Source organism: Mesoplodon mirus, assembly GCF_964341445.2.
Source record: "Mesoplodon mirus genome assembly, chromosome: 6".
Classification (NCBI taxonomy): domain Eukaryota; kingdom Metazoa; phylum Chordata; class Mammalia; order Artiodactyla; family Ziphiidae; genus Mesoplodon; species Mesoplodon mirus.
The window spans coordinates 81,693,760-81,721,536 of NC_138982.1; the positions used below are offsets into that span (position 1 = coordinate 81,693,760).

A 27,777-nucleotide genomic window follows, 5' to 3' on the forward strand; every position below is an offset into this window, starting at 1 on the left:
TTGTTAGTAAGTGCAAACAGAATGACTTTATTTTTTGTTTTGTAAAGTAAATCAAATTTACCAGATCATAGGTCAAACAAGAATAGATTTTGTTGAACTGGTTTTTTTTCTTTTAATAGGAGCAACTAAAAAATAAATCAATACTATGAAAAGCCCAGATGAATGCTTCTTGATAATTCCTTGGAAAAAAGTTGGTAAGCCAAAGTAAATATTGTATTAGAGAACAAGGGCATAGCAAAATACTTAATACACACTGCTAAGCTCTGTGGTTAAGACTGACACAACCAATAAACTGTTAAGGAGGAAAATGCAAACTTCTCTAAGAAAAGATTTAGCAAAAGTTGTGCATGTGTACAAGACACACACAAACTTTTTTCTATTTAAAATTTATGAATTATGAACAATTAAATTATGAACTAATCAATAACTTGTTCTAGAAAGTAACTGCAAATGAAAACAGCTTCATAAGTTCATTTTTGTAATAAAAATTGGCATATCTATTTTGTTACTTCAAAGACATATAAGGGAATTAAAAATTAATTTTAGTTAAATTAAAAAAAAAACAGTTCACAACTTGAATGTTGGTATGTAGGGGACCTACTTACACCTCAAAGCAATAGTAAGGTTGGAGAGTGATTTGTTTAGTTCACATTGGACTGATACTCTCCTTAAATGACTTTATGCTATTTTAATCTCATTTGTAAAATCTTTATGAGAAGGTTCTCATTTAAAATGAGATAGGTTTTATGTATGTACTAAAGAGTAAGCTGTCTTTAGCAAAAAGTGATTGAAGTAATGAAAATAGCATTCCATAGGGCTTCCTTACATCCCTAAAGTGGCTTTTCCTCCATGGTATTTCTGGATCCCTCTGACATCAGCAGAGAATTGAAAAGAAAGAAGTGGCCAACTGCTGTTCCTACATTACTTAACTCATGACTCCTCTTTCTCTGAAATTGCCTTCCATGCTCATTGGACCAGGAGTGGACGTGACTTAACCTGGGGCAATCAGACATTCTCATTTGAAAATCTGGAGTTGCACAGCAAGTTGACCAAGTTTCTCAAGTGGGGCTGGATTTAAAACGTTGAATTTTGGTAGCTGTAAAGGGGCTAGATTACTCTATATAGTCTAAGGAACAGAGGTACACTTTTAAATGGTTGCTCACAGAACAAAATCATAAGAATTTAAACAAACATCAACCAAAAAAAAAAACCACACCAGGAATTGCCACATTTAGTTAAGATTCATAATCCTTGGACATGATCAAAAGGAGACCTCTAGAAGTAACCACAAAACAGTACAAACCTAAGAGACAGCTTACTTGTACTTTAAATAAATTATAGTAACTTATTGCTTATTACATTTAATAAATGTGTTACTATTTTTTCAAGTAGTATTTTTTAATTTTATTGATATTTTTGTGATATGAATAAAATTATTTTAAAACCATCTAATTTTGTAAGTTGAAGGATTTAATCTCAATGTGGTCGTGAATAGAACAATAAACAGATTGACTAAGTACCAATTTATCAGGAATTTATGAATGGGATAATTAAGAAAAACATGCTTTTGGGAGTGTGGCAGTAATATGTAAATCATGGTGAAAATGTGCTGGTGCGTATCCTTTTAACTGCTAATACCTGTTGTTAGATAATGCCCTGTGTGCCACGGCATTGTGCTATGTTTTTCACACATCGTTTCATTTAATACTCATTCTGAGGTAGATACTGTTTCATTTGACAGATGAGAAAACTTGACTTAAAGTAAAATGGCTTGGCTGCAGGTCACATGGCTGCGAAGCTCCAGGGCTGAGATTCCAAGCCAGTTCTGCCTCCAGAGCCCACGGCTTTAGCGCCTACTGTAGGCTGCTTCACAAACCCTGCTCACGTGAACAATAGTATTTTCAGAGTAGGAACCAAGAGGTCTAACCCCAAAACAAAGCACTAGCAGTTTTTTCCTCTCAGTACACTCAATTCAGTCATTCTCACCTCTCACTGAGTAAAAGTTATAATCTGCAGGGCAGCCTCCTTCTCAGGCAGCAAGCTCCTGGCGTGTAGAGACAGTGTATCTATTCTGAGTAACTCTTGTATACTATAGCAGAGATACTTTGTCAGCATTACTGAGAGAGGAAACAAGGTCGGGTTGTTTCTTTAATAATGCTTATCTACTTCCTTTTTGTTAAGTTTTATATTATTTCAAATGGCACAAGAACCATCTTAGATTTTTATTAAGACAGAACCAAACATGACTACACATTTAGGTCCTTACTGTTTCTAGGACTCAAGGGCGCAAGGGTTTCACAGACCATTTGCCTTACCTGGTTCCTTCCTCTCCTTCCTAGTGATCCCTACAGTACTCTTTTAAAGGGCTACAAGAATAAATTTACAACCTGTACAATTCAACTTTAATCTTTTGGGAAATCTTAATTTACTGTTGTATAATCCAGGGAAAAGAAATCTATATTGATCAATCAATATAGATATAATGTCAAATATATAGATCAATCAATGTAGATAAAAGTACATACTTAAATTTAAGGATGAGTAAAGTAGGAGTACAATAGCCCAATTCTTGGTTAAGAAAAAAAGTAAGCAAGTCACTGACACTACAGATGCCAGTGCTTACATCTGTCAGCAGCCCAATTAACTGGCGTTCAGTGGACATAGCAACACAGCTTTCAACTCTCCAATGAGTTTTAAGTCCAGAGCATGTTCAGTCTTTGTCTTGTTTATCTGCTGACGAAGGGTTTCTAGGAAGATTTAGCAGGGCTTCAATTTTCTTAGCATCGGCCTTGGATCGATTTTTCTGTAAATTACTTTCAATTTCTTCAGGGAGGAGCTCAGTAAAGTGTAGTCTGGCTTTCCTGTGATCAAAGAACAAGAAGGATATATCAAGTACTGCTCTATTTCTCTGGTTTTTAGAGAGAATTTTTTTTAGAAAGATAGTGTTTGTCTTATACTCCCTTACAACTTGTGAGCAAACATTGCTCCTTGCACTTCAAATACAATGACTTTCTTCTCTCTCCTAACCTGTTCCACTTACAAGCCAGCTAGGAGTCTCACATTACTAACGTGGATATTGCCAGGGCAGTAGCTCTGATCCTTAAGATATTCCAGAGTTCTGGAAGGGGTGACATGCAGTTGCTGAAGCACCCTGAGCTAAGGTGTGAGCCTCAAAACCAATCTGTCCTCTTGCCCTCAGGGCCCAGAGGGGATGTGAAACACCCTGCCACTCTGTTAAACTCTCTGTTGACAGACCTTGTGGGACATGCACAAAGGTTATAACATTGGTAATCTCAGTACGGAAAAGTCATATAGGGCAACGCTACAGACGTATATTTACTAGGAGTTAAAAAATCCAAATTTTAACTCCAAATAACAGATCAGTTCTTTCTCCAAGTCAAGTATTAGTGTCTTCCTGTCTTTATGTGATTATCAGGGTCACCTATGACTTTCTTCTCAACTCTTCTCTTATCTTCTTATCTTATCAACTCTTATCTTATCAACTCTTCTTATCTTCTCATACCTTCTTTCATAGCTCTATGGAAAATACAGCCAATGTTCTGTATTTTCTGCTCACTATGTCAATTTTCTAGATTCTCACTTTGTTGATTTCTCTATACTGTAGTTATTTTCCAGCAAAGACGCAGACATATAAAAGGTTCTTAACTATTTATTAACTGTCCTCAGAAATACCACATATATATTATATATGTGTATATATATAAATAACCTATACACTTCTGACACTATTTCCTTCTGCCAAAATATTCTTTCATTTCTATAATTCCAGTTGTTTTTACCCATTCTTGAGGTTTTCCATCTCTAAATAACTGACCAACTTCTCTAGTTTTTTTTTTCTGGTTTCCTTTTTTTCTGATTGGAATACAATTATTATTTGTTCATATTTTTCCAAATGTTAATTCTTCTATAACTTCCTATATCAGATTCAAATTACCAGATGTTTTCCTTACTTTTCCAACTCCTTTCTCAAAGATTCCTTTTTAAAAAAGAAGTCTCTTAGGACACCTAAAGGGCTAGAAATAAGCTAATGCTTTCATGCTTTTAACTCTCCATAATATCAAATAATATTTTGGCATTCAGAATTTTAAGTACTTTATCCTAGAACCTGGAGAGCTGCATATCTCACTCACCTTCTTACTATGGAGAAGACAGAACAAAACAAACATATGTTGAACACTGTGGTGTGATTCTGCCCTTAGAACAGTTGAGAAAACTGAGGGCTTGAAGTTAAGGAAAACATCTATGGTCACAGAATTAATCAATAGTCTAGCTGGAATTTAAGGTTTGTTTTCAAGGTTTCATTGGCTCTAAAATCAATGCTTTTTCTCCTATAGCACCTGTCCTTGGACAACAGATCTACAGATATTAAGAATTTCCGTGTGTGTGTGTGTGTGTGTGTGTGTGTGTGTGTGTGTAGCACAAATGGAAGTTTCAAATAAAAACATGGGGAAAAGAAGACTGCTTATCTACCAAACTACCAAAGTAGCAGCAGCAGATGTCATCTTAGTGGCCAGGAAGCAGAACCATGAGAATCATTTGTACCAAAGTGCTAGATGACAGCCTATTATGATGATCTTGAAAAGAATTAGCATGAAGTCTGCTATTGCTGGACCCCAAGGAGTGACTAGATAAACAGGTGATAGTCTGTATCCTTCTCAGTGGCATCTAGTCCATGAACAGCCACTATATCTACCTAATGCCTATTGCGTCCACAGCAAGAAGTAGAATCTTTGAATGTGGAGGCCTAACCTGCTCTGTATTGTTCATAGATGTATGTGTAAACAAGGATATCATCTTTTAAATAAAGCCAAGTAAAGCTCACTCATTGCTGTTTATTTCCTTTAGGTAATTTCCTATGCAGTCAGAAACATAGGAAAAGAAAAAATATGCAACCAAATGAGATTTACAACATTTTAACTTAAAAAAAATGTATCTAAGGAAAGATTCTCAATTAGTGTCTTTCAGTTTTCCATTCTCCTTAATTAAAAAGATTAAAAGGCCAGGTAAGGTGCCAGGTGAAGGACTCAGTAAACAGAAATTCTTTGAATTGAGCGGCAATTTAGAGTACTTATTTCAGAGGGCACCACTGTCCACGGATAGGAAAGCCAGACACCACCCCCCTCCACCCCGGTCTTAAGATGCTCCTTACCGCTCTTCCAGTTTCAGCTCCTGGAGTGCTTTTCGATCCTTCTGTTTTCTCTCCTGAACTGTCTCACCACAGTACTTCTGAAGTGCCATCAACAGGCTTCCTATAGGAGTGCTGAGGGGGAGGCAGAGGGAATGCTTAGGAGAAAGAGCTGTTAACCACGTGGAACATGAGCGTCTCTGCTAAGGCGTGAGCAGCACCAAACGAGCCACTTGCTCACTGACAGGTACAGGAACGTCTGATAATTAAAGTGTCCTTGTCAAATAAAAAAGTATTAAGATAATTTCCTTCCTGGTCTGAACAATAGGAAAAACAATCATTGCAACTTCCTAAATTTAACTGGTATAAAAACAAGAGGTCTATAAATTGGCTCTGATTTTTATCATGAATGATAAATAAACCAGGAAAAAATATATTTATGACAAATTCTAGTGAATAGCTTTATACTGAAGGTTTCTCAGAAATGAAATTAATACCAGGAATGGTGCCAGAGCCCCTTAAGGGACAAGAAATGTGGGGGGTATTGAGGGAAGGATGCTACTGGCTTTTGGGGCTGAAGCCGCCAAAACATCCTAAAATTCAAGAGTCTGGCACAACTGTCTCACCCAGAATGCCAACAGTTACTCACTGAGAAACTGATTTAGATAATTATTACAGTAATGAAGAGGGTTTGGTTCATGTTTTCAGAGAGAAGGAGTTTTTGACTCTGACACAACTTAAATTCCTTCTGGATACAACTTAAGTTGTAACCACATTTTAAAAATTATTTTTGCTAAGGGGAAATGTTCATTGACGATGAATGGATAAAGAAAATGTGGTACTGTATATACAATTGAATATTATGCAGTCCAAAAAGGAAGATCCTGTCACATGCTGCAACATGGATAAACCTTCAGGACATTATGCTAAGCGAAACAGGCCAGTTACAAAAGGAAAAATATTATATGATTCCACTAATAAGAAGCACCTAGAGTAGTCAAAATCACAGAAACAGAAAGTAGAAAGGAGGTTGCCAGAGGCTGTGGGGTGGGAGAAGGGAGAATTAGTGTTTAATGGGCACAGAGTTTCAGTTTTGCAAGATGAAAAAGTTCTAGAGATCTGTTGCACAACAATGTGAATACAGTTAACAGTACTGAACTGTACACTTAAAAGTGGTTAAGATGGTAATTTTTATGTTATGTGTTTTTTTTACCTCAATAAAAAAATATTTTTGCAGCTAATTTCAGCAATTTTCCCCTTCAAACCAAGCTGGTATATTAACAATACAACAAAAACATCAGCAATAGATTATAATATGTTGAATTTTAAAACAATTTTTTAATTAAAAAAAAAAGAATCCATAAAGTTACAGTGTTTCCTCCTCAAAGGGGGGTTAGAAAAAGGGAGGGTAAGGGAGAAAGAACTCTTCTATTCAGATAAATGCCAACTAATAAAAGCAGAAATGACAGAACTAGCAAATCAACATTTTGCAACTTTTACATAACTGATTACATTAGGGATCATCAATGGATCATTGAAACCACCAGAAGAAAGACATCTGGAGAACAGACTATTTACACAGTCTCACCCCACAGATTCCTTATTAAGCACAATGGGAAAAAGATACCCTTGCAGTGGAGAAATTTAGTAGATACCAAATGTGGCAGGCAGAATTCTAAAATAGCCCCCCAAATTTCCTGCCCTAATTTCTCAACTATGAATAAATGATGAAATATTATGCCCATGATTAAATGTTACATGGCAAAATGGATTTTACAGATGTAATTAAGGTTACTGATCAGTTGAATTTGAGTTAATCAAAAAAGAGATTATCTGGGTGAACCCTCTGCAAGGAGAGAGTTTTTTCCAGTTGGTGGCAGAATGGAAGTCAGAGAGATTAGAAGTATGAGAAGGATTCAACATACTGGTTGCTGGTTTGAACATGGAGGGGGCACGTGAGAAGGAATGTGGATGTCTCTAGGAACAAGGTGGTGCCTGACAGACAGCCAGCCAGGAAACGGGGACTTCAGGCATACAGCCACAGGGTTCTGTCAACAACCTGAATTTTATAGAAACAAATTCTTCCCACAGAGCCTCCAGGTAAGAACCTGCCTGGCCAACACTTTGATTTTGGCCTTCTGAAATACTAAGCAGAGAACCCATCTGAGCCTATGCAGATTTCTGACATACAGAAAAGTGATATTGGGTTGGCCAAAACGTTCGTTTGCATTTTTCTGTAAGATGTTATGGAAAAATCTGATCAAACTTTTGGACCAACCCCATATAATAAATGCGTGGTGTTTGAAGCTTCTGAGTTTGTAGTGATTTGTTACACAGCAACAGAAAACTAATACACCAAGTTAACATCACTTACAATGGGTGACATAATATGTCTCTTGATGTGATACACTGAGAAGGACACAACCTCACCTATGTTGTATTCTTGGTGAAAACATTAAACCTAAATCTAATCATGAGGGGATAATCAAACAAAATTGAGAAATATTCTGGGCGAAAAAAAGGCAGTGGAACTGTTTTAGCTTAAAGGAATCTAAAGAGACATAACAATGAAATGCAACAATTAGATCTTGGATTTTAAAAAATTATATATATATGGCATTATTGTAATAACTGAGGAATTTTGAATATGGACCCTATCTTAAATAGTATTCAATCAATCAATGCTAAATTATTTATTGTGATAATTGTACTGTGATATCATTGAAGAATGTTCTTCATCCTGGGAAATACATGCTGATGTATTTAGGGCTGAAGAATTATGAGGTCTAAAATACTTTAAATGGTTTAACCCAAAGAAAAAAAAATAGAAAAGGAAATATACACATGTCCCACACATAAACAGAGAGGTAGAAAAGAAATATGGAAAAATGTTAACAACTGGTGAATCTAAGTAAAGGGTTATATGGGTGTTCAATGTTCAATTCACTCATGTTTTCTACAGGTTTGAAATGTTTCAAAGTAAAAAGTTGGAGAAGAAAATTCTTAAAGTTTATTAAACTATACAAACAAAATCTAACCCCAAATTTTTTTATAGAATGTGCTTGTTAACTGTTTCTTATTCCTTTTTCCTGCTGCTTATAAGTACCTTGCTCAAACCTCAAATAGTTTCAGGTGTTAGAGATATTTAAACAGTTTTTATCCAGTGAAAACTAGAAGTAAAACCAACAACTGGGGTACAATCAGAATTGGACAGTCAAAGCTACTGCTAATACAAGACTAGAGACCGTTTATAGGCTCTAAGTATTAAATTTGTTCTTTAGAAATGATTGCAATTTTTAACAGAGAAGGCATTAATGAAATTATATTAATTTAGAATCAAATCATGTTAACACTTACCCCAACAAGGCTCCAATTATTCCACCAGCTACCAAGCCATGCAGGCCTAAGTTTATTCTAAAAAGACTTCCAGTGATAGCTATTTTAAAAGAAACAAACAAAGGGCAAAATTAAATCATCTTTAAACACCAGAGTTCCATTTAAAAATGTTCCTCCATAAGGACATAAATCTCCAAGTAAGCTTTTTGAACCCAACATTAATATACCACCACAACCTAGATTTCCTGAATCTAAAATGCCAATACAGCCAGCTTCTCATCCACTCTGCAGGTTCAAATGAAGAAACGTTCCTTTTACAAACAGAACTGCTCAGTCGGTTCTGTGGACCCAGCCTCTTCTCATTCTGCTTCATTTTTGCCAACCTCGCCTTAAAAACCTTTATTTCTTCACTTCCACCTCTTTCATTTGTTCCTTCTTTAAGGAAAGTTTTCCTCAAATAAATAACAAAACCTTCACTAGCCCCTGCAGTTCATGTCCTCCCCCAGCCTCACCTTTCTGTACTGCTACGCTACACCTCTCAAGCAGGCCTGCAAGTGGGCAGTTGGCCTACAACGCCACCTGGTGGCCGGGGCATAGGTCCTCTTTCCTTCCCACTAAGACTGTACACCCAAGATGTCCATTCATTTTCCTCTTTCACTACGTACAACACAACGAATGACACTTCAGGTGGCAACAATTTTAAAATTAACATTTGAGGTTTATAGTTCTTATTTAAGTACTACATATTCATTGTTTTAAGTTTTCTAAATTTAAAAAATTTTTTCAAGTGATGATATGAAGTTGTTTGTAATATCCTATTATTATTATTATTTTATTTTATAGACTATGCATTTAGAGCATCCAGCATACCCAGTTATCCAATTCTTTAACTTTTTTTTTTTTTTTTTTTGGCTGTGCTGCACAGCATGTGGGATCATAGTTCCCCGACCAGGGATCAAAACCCACGCCCCCTACATTGGAAGTGCGGAGTCTTAACCGCTGGACCGCCAAGGAAGTCCCCATCTTTTCTAAGTTTTTAAATTAACAAGAACAAAAATCACCTTTAATTCCATTATCCAGAGACAGCAAAAAATTTGGTCTTTTTTTCTAGGCTTCTTTTCCAAACAAAATATTTTTAAAAAACCTATTAGAATAGCCAAACTCTGGAACACTGACAACATCAAATGCTGGTGAGGATATGAAGCAATGGAAACTTGCATTCATTCCTGGTGGGAACGCAGAATGGTAAAGTTACTTTGTAAGACTGGTAGTTTCTTATAAAACTAACATACTCTTACTATACCATCCAGCAATGACACAAGAGTTGAAAACTTTTGTCTATAAATACCTGCACACAGGTGTTCATAGCAACTGTGTTCATAATCATCAAAACATGGAGGCAACCAAGATGTCCTCAACAGGTGATGGAAAAATAAACTGTCATACATCCAGACAATAGAACATTATTCAGTGCTAAACAGAAATGAGCTATCAATCGCTAAATAGAAATGAGTGATCAACTCATGAAAAGACATGGAGGAATCTTAAATGCAATATTATTAAATAAAAGAAGCCAATCCAAAAAAGCTACATATTGTATGATTCCAACTATACAACATTTTGGAAAAGGCAAAACTATGGAGATAGTTAAAAAGATCAATGCTTGCCAGGGGTTGAGAGTGGAGCATGGGGATCAATAGGCAGAGCACAGATTTTTAGGGGGGAAAATACTTTTTATGATACCATAATGGTGGACATATGTAATTATACATTTCCCCAAACCCATAGAATGTAAAACACCAAGTGTGAACCCTAAGGTAAACAGGACTTTGGGTGATGATGTTATCAATTTAGGTTCTTCAATTGTAACAAATGTACCACTCTGGTGTGGGATGTTAATAGCCGGAGAGACTATGTGTATGCAGCAGGGAGGAAGTATATGGCAAATATTTTATCTTCTGTCCAATTTTGCTGTGAACCTAAACTGCTCTAAAAAACTGTTTATTAAAAAGGGGGTCAGGGGCTTCCCTCGTGGCGCAGTGGTTGAGAATCTGCCTGCCAATGCAGGGGACACAGGCTTGAGCTCTGGTCTGAGAAGATCCTACATGCCTCGGAGCAACTAAGCCTGTGTGCCACAACTACTGACCCCAGACGCCAAGAGCCCGTGCTCCACAAAAGAGAAGCCACAATGAGAAGCCCACGCACTGCAATGAAGAGTAGCCTCTGCTTGCCGCAACCAGAGAAAGCCCACGTGCAGCAACGAAGACTCAACGCAGCCAAAAATAAATAAATAAATAAATTTATTTCAAAAGGGTGGTGGTGGAGGAGGAGTGGTAGGGTTTAGAAGCTGCCAGAAGCCAAACATAAAAAATGGAGTCACACTCTTTGTTACACAGGACCATATTTCTGTGAACAGTCTTTTTCAATCTGGATGTTTTTAGTTTATTTTTCTTGCCTGAATGCACTGGCTAAAGTCTCCAGTATAATGCTAAATACAAGTGTATTCATCTACTTGTCTTGTTCTCAATCTTAAGGAAATCATTCAGTCTTTCACCATTAAATATGATGTTAGCTGTTGTTCACAGATAATCTTTTATCAAGTTAAAGAAGGTCCCTTTTAATCCTAGTTTGTTGAGAGTTTTTATCATGAATGTTGGACTTTTGTCAAATGTGTTTTCAAACTAACCTTGAATTCCTTAAATAAGTTCCACTTGGTCATGGTGTATAATCTTTATTCGTTGCTGGATTTGGTTACTAATATTTTGTTAAGGATTTTTGTGTATATACTCTTGAGGGATAGTGATCTGTAGTTTAGTTGTCTATCTTTATCTGGCTTTGGTATTAGGATAATATTAATAGCCAGGGAAACCATCTGGTCCTGGACTTTTCGTTGTGAAAAGATTTTAATTAAATATTTAGTTTATCAATTTGTTATAGGGCTATAGGGATTTTCTATTTCTTCTTGAGCAAATTTTGGTAATTTGTATCTTTTTTTTTTCCCCCTGTGGTCAGTCTTGCTAAAGGATTGTCTATTTTGTTGCTCTTTTCAAAGAACCAACTTCTGGTTTCATTGATTTTTCTCTTGATTTCACTGAGTGTCATTCTAATTCTATTATTTCCTTCTGCCTTCTTACTTTAGGTTTATTTTGCTCTTCATTTTCTAGTTTTTAAAGGTGGAAGCTTAGATTATTCATATGAGATCTTTCTTATTTTAATTTGACTACACCTCATAACTTTTTTTTTTTCCACACTGCGGCATGTGAGATCTTAGTTCCCTGACCAGGGATCAAAACTGCACCCCCTGAATTGGATGTGTGGAGTCTTAACACTGGGCCACCAGGGAAGTCCCTGCACCTCATAAATTTTAATATAATGTGCTTTCATTTTCATTCAGCTCAAAATATTTTAAATTTACCTTGTGATTACTCTTTGGTTTATGGTTTACTTATGAATGTGCTGTTTAATTTCCAAATATTTGTGATTTTCCCCCAATTTCTTTTTAGTTTAAATTCCATTGAGGACAGAGAACATACTTTGTGAGATTTCAATCCTTTTAAATTTATTGAGACTTGTTTTATAGCCTTGCATATGGTCTAGCTTAGAGAATGTCCCCTGTGCACTTGAAAAGACTGAAAATTCTGCTATTGCTGGGTGGAGTGTTCTAGAGATGTTACTGTGTCATGTAGATAGATAAGTGTTCACGTCTTCTATATCCTTGTTGATTTTCCCTCTAGTTGTTCTATCCATTATTAAAAGTGGAGTATTAAAGTCTCCAGCTACTGTAAAAGTCTCCAGCAACTGATTGTCTATTTCTCTCCTCAATTCAAAGTGTTTGCTTCATGTATTTTGGAGCTCTGTTGTTAGATGCGTATGTTTCTAAATGTTGTATCTTCTTGGTGGATTGTCCCTTTTAACATTATAAAATGTCCTTCTTTGTCTTCTAGCACTTTTGTCTTAAAGTCTATTTTGTCTGATACTAGTATAGTCACTCAAGCTCTTTTTCTTACTGTTTGCACAGTATATCTTTGTCCATCTTTTTATGTTCAACTAATTTGTTCCTTTAAACCTAAAATATGTCTCTTGCAGACAGCATATAGTTGGATCCTTTTTAAAATACTGTTGGACAATCCCTACTGATTGGAATGTTTAATCCATTCATGTTTTAATGTTTTTATTGATATGGTTAGATTTAGATCTGCCATTTTGCTATTTGTTTTCTATATTATCTAATTCCTTTTTGACCTTGTTACTATTTTTTAAAGTTGATATTTTATTATTTGCTTTAGGGATTATACTATGCATCTTATCACACTCTACTTCAGATCAGTACTAATTCCAGTAAAATGTAGAAACATTGTTCTAATACAGCTCCACTCCTCTCCCTGCTTTGTGCTATTATTGTCATTTATGTTATGCATGTTTAAAAACAATACAATGTTATTATTATTATTTTACACAACCATATGTATTTTAATGACATTAAGGGTAAAAACAGTTAAGAAAAGAAAGTGGAAACAATAGATTCACAAACTCTTTCATATTAACCTATGTATTTACCATTTCTAGTAATTTTCATTTCTTCCTGTGGAGCCAAGTAACTATTTGGTGTCATTTCATTGCTCCAATTAAGTCCATTCCTCCCCCCTCTTTTGTGCTATAATATATAGCTTTAAATGTTATATGCCCAACACTTCAATTTTATTATTATGTAACTTTTTTAGATCAGTTAAGAGAAGAAAATATATATTTATACTGCCTTCAAGAATTACTTATATAATTACCTTTATCAATGCTCTTCATGTAGAATCAAGTTACCATCTGATATCACTTCCTTTCAGCCTGAAGAACTTCCTTTAATGTTTTTGTAAGGCGGGTCTGCTAGCAATGAATTCTTTGTTCATCTGCCAACGTCTTTTGCCTTCAATTTTGTAGGATGGTTTGCTAGATACAGAATTACTGATTGACAGTTTATTCCTTTCAGCACTTAGTCATTCTACTGTATTCTGGCTTCCACTGTTCTGATGAGAAGTCAGCTGTTAATTTTATTGGGTATTCCAATATGAGTTGTTTTTATCTTGTTGCTTTCATGACTTTTCTCTATCTTTCAACAGTGTAACTATTATGTGTCTAAGTGTGAATCTGTTCATGTTGATTCTTCTTGGAGCTCGTTGAGATTCTTGGATGTGTAGATTAATGTTTTTCATCAAATTTGGGAAGTCTGTGGTCATAATTTCCTAAAATACCTTTTCTTCCCTTTTCTTTCTTTCCTCTCCATTATCCATGTGTTAGTATTCTTGATTGTGTCCCATAGATCTCTGAGGCTCTGTTCATTTGTCTTCATTTTTAAAAATTCTGTCCTTGATAAAAGACAAGCTATATTGATCTATCTTCAAGATCACTGATTCTCTTATGCTCTCTCAAACTGGCTGTTGAGTGCCTCCTCTCCAGTGAATTTTTAATTTCCATTATTCTATTTATCAACTCCAGAATATTCATTTGATTCTTTTTTGAATAATTTCTATCTTTATTGATATTTTCTATATGGTAATTGTCATCACACTTTTATTTAATTCTTTTAAAATGGCTTGAAGTCTTTTGTTTGCTATGTCCAATAGATGGCCTCTGTCAGAGACATACCCAGTGACTGCTTTTTTTTAAGTCTCCTGTTTTTGTAGATCAATGTGACATTTTTGTTGTTTTTGAAAACCAGGCATTTCAGGTAATAAATTATAGCAACACTGGAGTTGGAACATCTCCCTACCCAGGGGCATGGCTGTGGTTCTTTGCTTATGTAGTGATTTGCCTGTACCAATTCTATGGAGCCTTTGTTTTTTGCTGTTGTTGTTTTTGTAGAGTGCAGCCACAGAAGTCTCTGCTCAGTTTTTATTTTTATGCCTGGCTTTCTAGGAATCATACCAGCTTGGTAGTCAGTCAATGATTTGTCAGAGGTTGTGATTACACATCTTAAGCCAGTAGTGCTGCTACTTTTTTTTTTTTTTAGCGGTACGTGGGCCTCTCACTGTTGTGGCCTCTCCCGTCACGGAGCACAGGCTCCGGATGCGTGGGCTCAGCGGCCATGGCTCACGGGCCCAGACGCTCCGTGGCATGTGGGATCTTCCCGGACCGGGGCACGAACCCGTGTCCCCTGCATCGGCAGGCGGACTCTCAACCACTGTGCCACCAGGGAAGCCCGGCTGCTACCTTTTGTCAGTGGATCTGTCTGTGGCTTGAAGAATGCACTCAAGGTTTAGGCAGTTTATAAATCCTTTCTGGCTTTTACTTTCTGTGTTCTTGAGGCCTCACAATTAACCAAAGATAAGTAGCTTGCTAGGGCCCTTACCAGTCTCTCCTGAGTGTGCTTACATATACAGGTAACTTTCTGGAGTTCCAGGGATTAGTAAGATCTTACTGAAGTCCTCTTTGGCTTTCTTGTTCCCTGGACATCCCGGGTAAGATTCTGCCTCATCTGCCAGTCTATTGCTTGCCCCAAACAACTGTCCTTCCCTAACTGTTTGCTATTGTTTTCAGCACCACCCTTAGGCATGGAATTTTCTGTGCTCTGCTCCATATCAAGTCAGTCACCTCAAACAGCAGAAGTGTTGTTCCTCCCAGCCTGCCCTGCCCTTGTGGAACTTCTACATCATGCAGCTGGGTGTTAGGAAGTGGAAGCAGCCCCAAGCTGAAACATTACAGACTACTCCCACTGTTCTCACTGAGATTCAGTAGAAATTCTTGAATAAATGCTTCTCAATTTGTTGTGTGCCTCTGGTCAATTCTCAGAATCTTTAAATGGTTGCTTTTGATAATTTTGTCCAGTTTTATTATTACTTTTGAGGGAGAGGATTTGCCAAGCTCCTTACTAAGGCATTCTAGATGTTGAATATACTTTTATGAATGTCCAGACCAATGCCAAATAATAGTGGTGAGGGAAGACATCCTTACCTGAGTCTGACTTCAGGATAAATTAGTATTATACCATTAATTTTAATGTTGCTTGCTGGTTTGAGATAAAAATATATATTGTATCAGATATATTTTTCTATTTTTATTTTACTAATATTTACATTCAATCAAGAAACCTTCATTCTACCCTGCTATATGTTAAACAATTGTGAAATAAAAGGCAAACACTTTCTCTGAATTCAAGTAAGTCGTCTAGTGGGGAAGCAAAACAAGTAAACAGCTACAACATAGTGTTATAAATGCTTTGATAAAACTGTTTACAGTGAACTATGAGAACACAGGGGAAAGGTACCTAAGATAGGAAAATGTGAGCTAGGAGAACCCTCCAGGGAAGCTGAAGCTGACAGATGAAGTGAAACTTGAAAGACAGGTTAAGTATAGAGCTGAATGAAATTAGTTGTGGGAGTTGGAAGGTGGATTCAAGCAAGCATTCTTGTAAGGCAAGAATAGGCTGGGTTTGAGAAATCCAAGTAGATTATAAGTTTTGGGCAAGAGTGGTGCATGGAGGTCAGGTCAAGAATCGACATTAGAGTGATGGGAAACTATGGAACAATCTGAAGCAGAGAAGTGTTAAAATCTTATTCATATTTCAAAAAAGTCAGATAACAGTAGAGGTGAAGCAAACCAAGATTAGAAACAGGGAAGACCTGTAGTAGCAGTGGGAACAAAGAGGAGGTGAGAGAGTCCATATATATTTAAGGAATAAGACTGATAGAACTAGGGCTTCCCTGGTGGCACAGTGGTTAAGAATCAGCCTGCCAACGCAGGGGACACAGGTTCAATCCCTGGTCCGGGAAGATCCCACATGCCGTGGAGCAACTAAGCCTGTGTGCCACAACCACTGAGCCTGTGCTCTAGAGCCCGCGAGCCACAACTATTGAGCCCGCGTGCCACAACTACTGATGCCCACACACCTAGAACCCATGCTCCTCAACAAGAGAAGCCACCGCAACGAAGCCCACTCACAACTAGAGAAAACACGCACACAGCAACGAAGACCCAACGCAGCCAAAAATAAATAAATAAAATAAATAAATTTTTTATTAAAAAAAAGATTGATAGAACTAGAAGTCTGGAAAGGGGAAATAAAGGGCAGAGCCACATCATTAACTGATTTCCAATTTTGGAATTTAACAGATGACAGAGAACATATAACAGGAGTAAATTTGCAAGTAGGGGCAGAAAGACAAGAGTTTGGTTTGGATATAGGCACTTGAGCCTACAGAATATCCATGTAAAAATGTTCACAAGTTAAAACCAGGCAAGTTCTAGCTGCTACAATGCTATTAATGCCTATTTCTAGTTTTATATTTTTTAATGTTTTCATTAAAACATTAAGCTCAAATTACGTATATGTGCGTTTGCCTGTGTATGTATACATAGAGAAAGAGAGAGTGCACCCAAAATAAAAGAGAGCACAAGTGATAAAGCAAACGGGCTAAAATGTTAATAATAACTGGGAATTCCCTGGCGGTCCAGTGGTTAGGACTCTGTGCTTTCACTACCGAGGGTCCAGGTTCATTCCCTGATCAGGGAACTAAGATCCTGCAAGCTGTGCAGCCGGGTGGGGGTGGAGTAAAAAAAAAAAAATGTTAACAATAACTAATATCAGTACTAAAGGGTATTGCTCATGGTGTTCCTTGTATTTTATTTTTGCAACTTTCCATAAGCTTGAAGTTATTTCCAAATAAAAAGTAAAAAACTGTTATGTGCAGTATATATATGTTTTTGTATGTGAGAGAATGTACATAAATTAGTGAGTGTCTGCATGTATACGCAGTTAACTTCATTTACATTTCTGGAATTGTACTGGATTTGTACTGGAAGTGTAATGAAAATGTTCAATACTTTTTTTTTCTTTTTAAACATTCATTTTAAAGAGGGCATTATCTACCAGAGGCAGAGAACTTTAAAATAAAATCCAATCTCTTACCATGAAAAATCTGGCTCCTTTCTACTTCACCTTACCAATCTGATTTCAAGCCATTCTTTCCCTTATTCACTATGTTCCAGTCATATTATCCTGCATTTGAGAAACCTTAGAGCCTTCACCCTTGACGTTCTCCCTGCCTAGGCTACTCTTCGTTGCAAGCCTTGCTCCTTTCGATTCTTCAGGTTATCAGCTTAAATGTCACCTCCTTAGAAAGGTCTTCTCCAGTATGGTACTGGCACAAAAACAGAAATATGGATCAGTGGAACAGGATAGAAAGCCCAGAGATAAACTCACACACATATGGTCACCTTATCTTTGATAAAGGAGGTAAGAATATACAGTGGAGAAAAGGCAGCCTCTTCAGTAAGTGGTGCTGGGAAAACTGGACAGCTACACATAAAAGAATGAAATTAGAACACTCCCTAACACCATACACAAAAATAAACTCAAAATGGATTAAAGACCTAAATGTAAGGCCAGACACTATAAAACTCTTTGGGGAAAACATAGGCAGAACACTCCATGACATAAATCACAGGAAGATCCTTTTTGACCCATCTCCTAGAGAAATGGAAATAAAAACAAAAATAAACAAATAGGACCTAATGAAACTTAAAAGTTTTTGCACAGCAAAGGAAACCAAAAACAAGACGAAAAGACAACCCTCAGAATGGGAGAAAATATTTGCAAATGAATCAACAGACTAAGGATTAATCTCCAAAATATATAAACAGCTCATGCAGCTCAATATGAAAAAAACAAAAAACCCAATCCAAAAATGGGCAGAGACCTAAATAAACATCTCTCCAAAGAAGATATACAGATTGCCAAAAAACACATGAAAGGATGCTCAACATCACTAATCATTAGAGAAATGCAAATCAAAACTACAATGAGGTATCACCTCACACCAGTCAGAATGGCCATCATCAAAAAATCTACAAACAATAAATGCTGGAGAGGGTGTGGAGAAAAGGGAACACTCTTGCACTGTTGGTGGGAATGTAAATTGATACAGCCACTATGGAGAACAGTATGGAGGTTCCTTAAAAAACTAAAAATAGAACTACCATACAACCCAGCAATCCCACTACTGGGCATATACCTTGAGAAAACCATAATTCAAAGAGTCATGTACCACAATGTTCACTGCAGCTCTATTTACAATAGCCAGGACATGGAAGCAACCTAAGTGTCCACCGACAGATGAATGGATAAAGAAGATGCGGCACATATATACAATGGAGTATTATTCAGCCATAAAAAGAAACGAAATTGAGTTATTTGTAGTGAGGTGGATGGACCTAGAAACTGTCATACAGAGTGAAGTAAGTCAGAAAGAGAAAAACAAATACCATATACTAACACATATATATGTAATCTAAAAAAAAAAAAAAAGGTTCTGAAGAACCTAGGGGCAGGACAGGAATAAAGACACAGACATAGGGCTTCCCTGGTGGCGCAGTGGTTGAGAGTCCGCCTGCCGATGCAGGGGACACGGGTTCGTGCCCCGATCCCGGAAGATCCCACATGCCGCGGAGCGGCTGGGCCCGCGAGCCATGGCCGCGGAGCCTGTGTGTCCGGAGCCTGTGCTCCGCAACGGGAGAGGCCACAGCAGTGAGAGGCCCGCGTACAGCAAAAAAAAAAAAAAAAAAAAAAAAAAAAAAAAAAAAGACACAGACATAGAGAATGGACTTGAGGACACGGGGAGGGGGAAGGGTAAGCTGGGACGAAGTGAGAGTGGCATGGACATATATACACTACCAAATGTAAAATAGCTAGCTAGTGGGAAGCAGCCGCATAGCACAGCGAGATCAGCTCGGTGCTTTGCATCCACCTAGAGGGATGGGGATAGGGAGGGTGGGAGGGAGAGGCAAGAGGGAGGAGATATGGGGATGTATGTATATGTATAGCTGATTTACTTTGTTATACAGCAGAAACTAACACACCATTGTAAAACAATTATACTCCAATAAAGATGTTTAAAAAAAAAAAAGAAGAAAGGTCTTCTCGATCACCCTGTCCACATTAGATCCCACTGCCCCACCTATTTGTTACTTTCTATCATAGCAACGTGTTTTTTCCCATCCACATTAGATGATAAAACTCAATGAAGGCAAAGACCTTATCTGTTTTGTTCAACAAGTACACCAAGGACCAAGCACAACGTTTTCCATACATTTTGCATGAATGTTGAATGAGATGTGATGAGAAGCCAACCAAAGAATTCAGTAGTCATGACTTGTAAGTCCTTACATATTTCCTAAACCATATTTGAGATTGAAAAATGTAAACAAAACAAAAATGTCTTACCTCCTGCAATGACAAAATGGCTTAGGGCATTTTTATTTCGGTACACATTTAGACCAGTGTTCACTGTACTGAGAAGAAGGGAGGAGGAGGAAAACATAATTTAAAGCATATCTCATTTACCTTCTTGACTGTAACTTTCACTAAAGTGATACGTATTAGTTTAGAAGAGCCTACTATGTCAATCCCTGGTGCTAGTCTAGGCTCCTTCAGTATGTTTCAGATTGCTAATATGCCAATAAGCAACAGAACATAAAGAAGAGTTCTGCAGTTCCTCTGACTTAGCAACCCGGTATCTATTTTGATATTAGTTGGCAGACCTTCATCCATGCATACAAAAGTACAACTGAACCAATCTTTTAGGTAAATAGATAAAAGTTCTTAAGAAAAAGGTATCATGAATCACTTTTATATGGGCGTTCAAATTTTATAATTCCACTGCTCAAAAAATGTGCTCCTAAAAGAATACCCAAGACCGTTCATCACAATTCAGAGAACTTACTTGAATATAGTCACAAACATGGCCGTTCTCCAACTCCAGCGCCAGCCGTACCGGATGAAGCCTCGTGTGGCAGCACGATGTGCAGATTGCTAAAGTTAATAAAAAGGCTGTGAGGTTCTGAGACACCCTGACACTTTCCCTATTTTAAAAATGTGGTGGAGGAATGTCAGCTAGGCATTAAGTAGGGACACCTAAACACACAGAAACAATAGGAAAATGTCTAGAAATATCATTCTTTAAGTACTGAAACTTAAGTGAAAATGCCATGTGCATCATATTCTATCAGGAGGTGTAAAAGGAACTAAGAGATGCAGTGTCAAACAAGTAATCCATCAATTAAGTAGCAACTAAGAATCTATATGACAAACACTATGACAGACATAAAATCAGTATTAGACATACTTTTTTTCAAGAAATTGTGGGGAAAAGAAAAACACAAAATAAAGAAGCAGCACAGAGTATACTGTAAAGGGTAAGGATTAAAGTTACACAGATGTGCAGGAAAGGAGGAAAGGAAGGAAAAAAAACAATCTTTACTGACCACCTTCTATGTAAAAATTGTTAACATATTACCTCACTTAATCTTTACAACATTTTCTTCAAGCAGGTGTTTTAGTTTTAACTAAAACATAGAGAAGAAGTTTTCCTCAGCCAATAAGGAATCAAGTCAGAACTGGAAATTAGGTTGTCTGTTTCCGCAACTCATTTTCACTAGACCACAATGAAGCAAGTCTGGCATAATATTGAGAGGGTAAAGCCAAGATTTTTAAAGAATGTGACAGAAACTCTAAGTGTAGTCTTAACTACTATATGATATTGGGCAAATCAAAACCTCTCTGAAAGTTATCAGTGCGAACTCATGGCTTTTAATAAATGGGTAAGTATAGAAACAGATATAGAAATGTGCATGAATCTGTATATAAGTCACACACACATACATACACATACACATTTCCTAACTCTATCTGCCTAGAGCCTAGAAGCCATGATACCTCAGTAACAGTGAGCATACCTAGCACTAGAACTTGGTTTTTAAATACCATTTTAAAAGAAACTATATGTCTTTGGTGAAATGGGCTTATGCCAGGGCTGGTGCTTAAAAAGTAAAAGATGGACCAGAAACACCTTGCTGTGCCTTTTAGAAAGTAAAGGCGTGCTCAAAGAGTAATGGGGACATATCAAAAGGACACAGGAGCTAGCTTTAAGGGGCTCCAATGGTCCAAATCCAGGCCAATTTGAGTATCAAAATAAATGATGATAATAATGGATTATAAAACTACAGAATAAAATAAGAATCCATGAGTCCACATTGAATAAATAAATTATAAATAGATAAATGGACAAATAAATAAATAGAGGGAAAGTGAAAGCTCTTCCTTACAGCAGAATACTAACCAATAAATATAAATGGAATGATGGAATTAGAAAATGGCCATTTGGCAACCACCACAGTCATAACTGCTTTAGGCAAGAATCAGCATCGAATACTAAAACTAGAGGGTAGAAATTTGATGAAAAATAGGATATTGGCATCGTCTCAAAGTAGCTAATAAGTATTCATAAGACACTTATGAATTACAAAGAGAAAAAAATAGTAATTTTACAGTGGATAAACCTGGCAGGGACCATCTTAACTAAGTGACTAAAGTAAGCATCACCAGGTGAGGGACAAATAGATATCTTGTGCTTCTTATCCTTACCTACTGAGGAATACAACATCAGTTCTAGGGTATTCCTGCAAAAACACATAAGTGAAATCTAATCACAAGAAAACAGCAAACAACCAAGTTGAGGGACATTCTCTAACATAAATGGACCATAGTCTTAAAAAATATCAAAGTCATGAAAGTCAAAGAACAACAGAAAACTTGTTCCAGATTAAAGGAGACTGACTAGAGAGGCATGACATGCAAATGCAACACCTGATCCAGTATTAGATCCCGGACCAGAAAAAAATTTTTTTAATGAATTGTTTACTTTTAAAATAAATTATATTAGTGGGACAACTAGCAAAATTACATAAAGTCCATAGGTAAGATAACAGTACTCTGTGTTAACGTCTCGCTCTGCATAATCATATTGTGGTTATGTAAGAAAATGTCTTTGTTTTTAGGAAATGCAGGCTGAAGCACTCACGTGTCTATAACTTACTCCCAAGCAGTTCACAAAAAGATAATAGTACGTCTTATACAGAGAGAGAATAAGAAAGCAAATGTCATAAAATTTTAACATTTGGAGAATCTGACCGAAAGGTATACAGGAATTCTTTGTATAGTCAGCCCTCTGTATCCTCAGATTTGGAACCTGAGGATGTGGAATCATGGATATGGGGGGGGTCTATGGTACTGTGCCTTTTTATACAAAAGACTTGAGCATTTTCGGGTTTTGGTATTCGCAGGAGTCCTTGGATCCCAATCCCCCTTGGATACGGTGGGACACTGGTACTACTTTTGCAACTTTTAAGTCTGACACAATTTCAAAAAAAAAAAGCTTCAAAAAACAAAAATTTCTGAGCTGTAACTTCCTCACTAATACAGTAGAATTGATGTGCGGAGCTAAGATATAACAAATGAGTTAGCACTCTACAAACTATAAAGCTCTAAGTGTTAATTATTGTTTTAGTGTGAGCTAGTGTACTGCAGGAGGCTTTGCGAATAGGATAAATATGCTACAGCTGAGCCTTGATGATTTAGCACGGGGGTAGAAATATATTTCAGAAAGTAGAGCCATAAGTGGTGATCAATTCTGAAGAAAAGTGGTCTGACGAGGCTCGTGTATGCACTTTAGCATTAGTACTTGCATTGTTGTCAAGTACAGACTTTGTTTCCTAAACCTTCCCAACCCTACCACCTAACTAGATGACTAAGTGTGAAAGGAACAGCTAAATTGGCATGCCCCCAAATACTATGAGAACACCAGTACATACCACTGCATCAAGCTGGTTGTGGTAAATTTCTGCTTGGTTCTGCTCAATATAGTGCTGTTTAGCATGAATAAAAGCTGGTATCCCCCCATATGCCCAGCCGATGACGCCTGCTGAAATTGCCGCCTTGTAAATACCCTGAAGTTCTTTTGACGTTCTCTGCTGTTCACTAAAACATCAAAAAGACAGTGTTGTTTGGGATTAGTTTATGCATACTGCTCTCCAAAAGACAGTATGATCAGAATTACTTCAAATGCTAAAAGGGCTACACTTTTCATGATGGGCAAAACCAGTTAAATCTTCTGATGAATTAAATAATTTTATTACAAGTAGCTCAAATCTCAGCCAAAACTAATCTATGCTTTCAGAAATTAAGCTAGTGGTTATTCTTGGGAAGACAGTGACAGGGAAGGGGCACCAGGGGGAGATTCTGGGATGCTGTTAACAGTCTTGGGGCTGCGTACACAGCTACGTTTGCTTTGTGAAAAGTCACTGACTGGTATACTTATGTACATTTTTCTAGGTACATACTATACTCCAATAAAAAGCTTGTTTTTTAACGTTATTTTATTTGATGACTATTACAGCTCTACTATATCCCTGTAAACAGAAAGAATTTGTGAACTGGATGTACAGATCAATATTTCCCTTTTTGAATTTTTAGATAACTTTTGGAAATTACATGAGCTTATGAGATTTTAGGACAACATATGCCAGAATGAATTCCTAGATGTAAAAAAAAAAAAATCACAACTATCTTTCTGAATATTTAATTTTTATGTCATGCTCAGATGGGCCTGTACTATTAAAGACCATTGAATAAGAAAGCTCACTATGCAGTGGGCAACACAGACAAACCTAAAATAACAGGGAAAAACTACCATTTCATCCAATCTATTACTCTCAAAAGCATAAGAAACCAGAACCCGTACTGGAGCTTCCAAGATGTCCTCTGGAAATTGCTCTAAGAAACAGCTAAGTTTGTAAGTGTTCAGTTACTATAAATGATGGCCCCCCTACATAAGTAAACTACTAAATGTTAATTTTGTTTGTTTGTTTGTTTGGGTTTTTTTTGCGGTACGCGGGCCTCTCACTGTTGTGGCCTCTCCCGTTGCGGAGCACAGGCTCCAGATGCGCAGGCTCAGCGGCCATGGCTCATGGGCCCAGCCGCTCTGCAGCATGTGGGATCTTCCTGGACTGGGGCACTAACCCGCGTCCCCTGCATCGGCAGGCGGACTCTCAACCACTGCGCCACCAGGGAAGCCCTAAATGTTAATTTTTTACAGTACTAACTTGCTTTCTTCAGAGGTTGTACAAGTGTTTAATTCTAATTGCCAATAACAACCACTACATTTCTGAAATCAGAATCAGTACGTTTTTATAGTTCCTGCATACACAAGAGAGAAACCTAAATAAAATCTCTTAGGAAAATAATTCCTATATCAAGAGGAAAAACTGCTATAAGCTGAACTTTATATTTTATCTTTTATAATGAATAAGGACCAAAAACAACATTTACATAAAAACTGGTAGAACTCAGAAAAGAGTAAATGTAAAAGAGCTTAAGATTTAGCAAGCCAGGAAATGCAATACGCTTTCCTCTTTCTCATCCTCTGAAAAATTCCATGACATAGGTGACATTTTTCTTCATTTTATAGACAGAGGCTCTAAGAAGTTACATGATTGGCCCTAAGAGCTAAGGAACGGTGAACAAACAAGGCATAGTGGTGGAAAGGACCTGGACTATAAGTAACAGCAATGGGGTTGTGGTTCTGGTTCTGTCATCCACTGCTAAGTGACCTGCAGCCAGAAAACAATCGCTCTGAACCTAGGTTTCCTCACCCATGACATGGGAGAATGAAAGTCACACTAAATTATCTTCCAAATTTCTTTCAGCTCATCATTCTGTTGTTTATAAAGCTGATCAAAATAACACTTTTCTGTTGTGTACTACACAGGATCGTTCACAGGTATCTCAAATTTTGGAACGACCAATGAGAAGGGCGGCCTCGATATCTTTAAAATGAGATGATGAAACTAAATAAAGTAATTAAATACAGTTCCACCAGTTCCCCTGCCCTATCTCAGCAACATAATAAAACTTAAATGTTAATTTATCCACTTGACAACAGTGTAGTATATGGTAAAGTACTTCATAAGAGGGCTAACTTTTCACCAGTATGTGAATTTAAAAAAATGATGAAATTAACTAATTATCCTGAGGTTTCCATTAAAGTTAGCTTAAAGACTTATTTATTCTTTATTGTGAAACATCCTTATTTGTGAATCCAGCTAATATTTTTTCTTTTATAAACTGATGAGACAACAGTTGCTACTATTTTTTTATATATTCCCTATTTGGCAGAATAAAAATTTTACAACTCTCTGTTATCTCTCCAACCTCCACTTTTATGGCGAGGAGGAGGGCTGCTGTTCATGAAAATTTGGGATCAAGTGAAACATGAAAAAGAATACTGGAGTGGAGTCCTGCAGATGTTGGTTCTAGGATCACTAAGTAGCTTGGTTCAATTCTTCTAATCTGTAAAATCGGGGGATTACGCTAAGACTAGAGTCCCTAAAACCCCTAAAAGCTCTGACTTTCAGTTAGTCTCACCCTTACCATCTGAAAACCGGCCTGTCAACCAATAGAACTACCAAACGGCAAAGGTAGGATACAAACTTGGAATACAAATATTAGAACCCCAAATCCCACAAAAATAAATCCCACCACCCTGGGGTCCTTCGCCCTAGATGACCCAGGCAGCAGGTCACCTCCTTCGAGCCCCTCCCCACAGACAGTAGGCACTTTTACTCTTTGACAAACAGCTCTCGGAGGCGGTCCCATCCGGATTCCGGGTATTGGGGTTCTGGGACGTAGGAAGGCAGCTTCTGGTCCTCCACAAGAGCCTTGGGATCGGCGGCCACAGCTTCGGCAGCAAAGACCCGAGGGAAAGGACTCAGCACCCTGCAGAGGAAGCTCCGTGGCGCCGGCGGCCGCACCTCCATGGCCCTCTACGAACCTGCCGACAGACACTCGCTTGGGCGCTCAGGGCGCCAAGGCCTCCCGGAGGCGCCGTGGGAGAAGAGCGAGGCTAACTGCAAGAAGGAGTGGACAAGTACCCGTACACTAGGCCCGAGCTAACTCGCGGCCGTAGCCACTGCCACACCGCCTGACAGACTTGCCCTCAGGGCCAAGCCTCACTTTGGAGGCCCTTGAACACATGAGACAGGAAGTCCCGCCCCAACGAGGGCAAAGGCCAAAACAGGAGCAAAGGCGGAGCCGGAGCCGAACACACTTCCGGTTGGAGGCGGGAAGGACCTCTGCTGTGCGGGGTTGGCCCGCCGGAAGTGAGGTGGCGGCGAATAGACACGCTCAGCGCCCTCTGGCCCCGCCTCTGGCGTCATGTTCCTGGTCTTCCTGCGCCAAGAAAACGGCAGAGTTGGGCAGTTTGCAGGTGGCGAGATGTGTTCGGCAGTGTTGGGAAGCTAAAGTAGGTTAGCGTATTTAAAACGGCAGAAACCCCATGTAGGTGAAGGAAGTGCAGTGTTCACTACAAGTGGAGTACGGAAAGGGGAAGGCAATTTGCGCAAATACAAGCCCAACTTACCCTGTCACGGACTCCCGGGCTGGGTGGGGTCCATTCTTGTTTTCGGAAAGGACCGAGGCGTTGAAGAGGGGTCTTGGTGCCAGTTACCCCGAGATTTCCAGAACACTTTTTAAAGAAATCGGCCCTGGGCTTCACAAGATGGGTTTTATTCCCCATAGTTCGTATGCCTACTGTTTCTCGAAAGGCAGGACAATTTCTGGAATTTCTACCAGGCGTTTGCTTGATAGTCCAGCACTAATTTCCCGTCACTACAGTCTCCACTAACATGTGCTTCAAAGTATAGTTTTTATTAAAATGCACGCATTTAAAATATTCTCAAACTGGTTTGTGTAATTTCACTTAATCTTTGCTAGGATCCAAATATAGTCACATGTTCTCTTTGCCAATCCCTACCCATCCTTGATTCCTTTCTAGGTGTAATTAGAAATCGTTACACTCTTCAGTAGGATACAGTAAATAGAGTTCAGGAATTTGATAGCTGGAATTCTATAGATAAGGCCCAGGAAGTGACTGATAAGAGTGACTAGCTGAGTCAGTCACGGCGCCAGGAAGATCTCTCTGGTGTCTGGGAGACAGGATTAGATTCAGTTCCCAACATAACATTTACTACATTGCATCACGATTTCCTATTTGCTGTGTGTTTCAGCAGACTAACTTTGAGGTCAGAGACCGTTTATATTCATCTATCTCCAGTACCTATCATGGCTGGCACATAGGTTGTCCAATAAAGAATTCAGATCCACTGACTCTTGGCTCTGGCTCCAGGTTGCTGCCATACAGGCGGAGGTGGGCACCAGGATAAAGTTCCAAGGCCTGAAAGCCCAAGGAAATGGCTGTCCAGTCTGTCTAGTGTACATGTGGAAAATCTAAATGCTTAAGATGACCCCAGAAGCATTCTGCGTTGAGGAGAACTTTGAATTGGAGGGTGGGAGTGTTGGGCAGTTATTACTGAAATCATTTATATACAACTCACATGTCCCCCCACTACCTTACAGATACAGATGAGGTTATGTTAACAGGCAAATTTTGCTAACTCCGTAGCTGGCTTCTCATTTG

General features: G+C 38.0%; 1 protein-coding gene across 1 annotated transcript; it reads right to left on the reverse strand.

Annotated features, from left to right (window-relative positions):
• TIMMDC1 (translocase of inner mitochondrial membrane domain containing 1) lies at positions 1-26,352 on the reverse strand. Its single transcript, XM_082625709.1, has 7 exons — positions 25,926-26,352; positions 23,117-23,282; positions 20,191-20,279; positions 19,692-19,759; positions 8,504-8,582; positions 5,171-5,281; positions 1-2,861 (listed from the first exon to the last, which is right to left on the reverse strand). The coding sequence occupies exons 1-7, from the start codon at positions 26,117-26,119 to the stop codon at positions 2,711-2,713; spliced, it is 858 nt and encodes a 285-aa protein (XP_082481835.1). The 5' UTR covers positions 26,120-26,352; the 3' UTR covers positions 1-2,710.
• Between the last annotated feature and the right edge of the window lie 1,425 nt (positions 26,353-27,777).

Bases quoted from the DNA above. Each gene is read 5' to 3' on its own strand.
- TIMMDC1 (XM_082625709.1), bottom strand. From the start codon at position 26,119: ATGGAGGTGCGGCCGCCGGCGCCACGGAGCTTCCTCTGCAGGGTGCTG. The intron at 8,583-19,691 runs GTAAGACATTTT...CTTTTAAAATAG, and splicing joins CCATTTTGTCATTGCAGGAG to CTATCACTGGAAGTCTTTTT. The intron at 2,862-5,170 runs GTAAGGAGCATC...CTTTGATCACAG, and splicing joins GAGCTGAAACTGGAAGAGCG to GAAAGCCAGACTACACTTTA.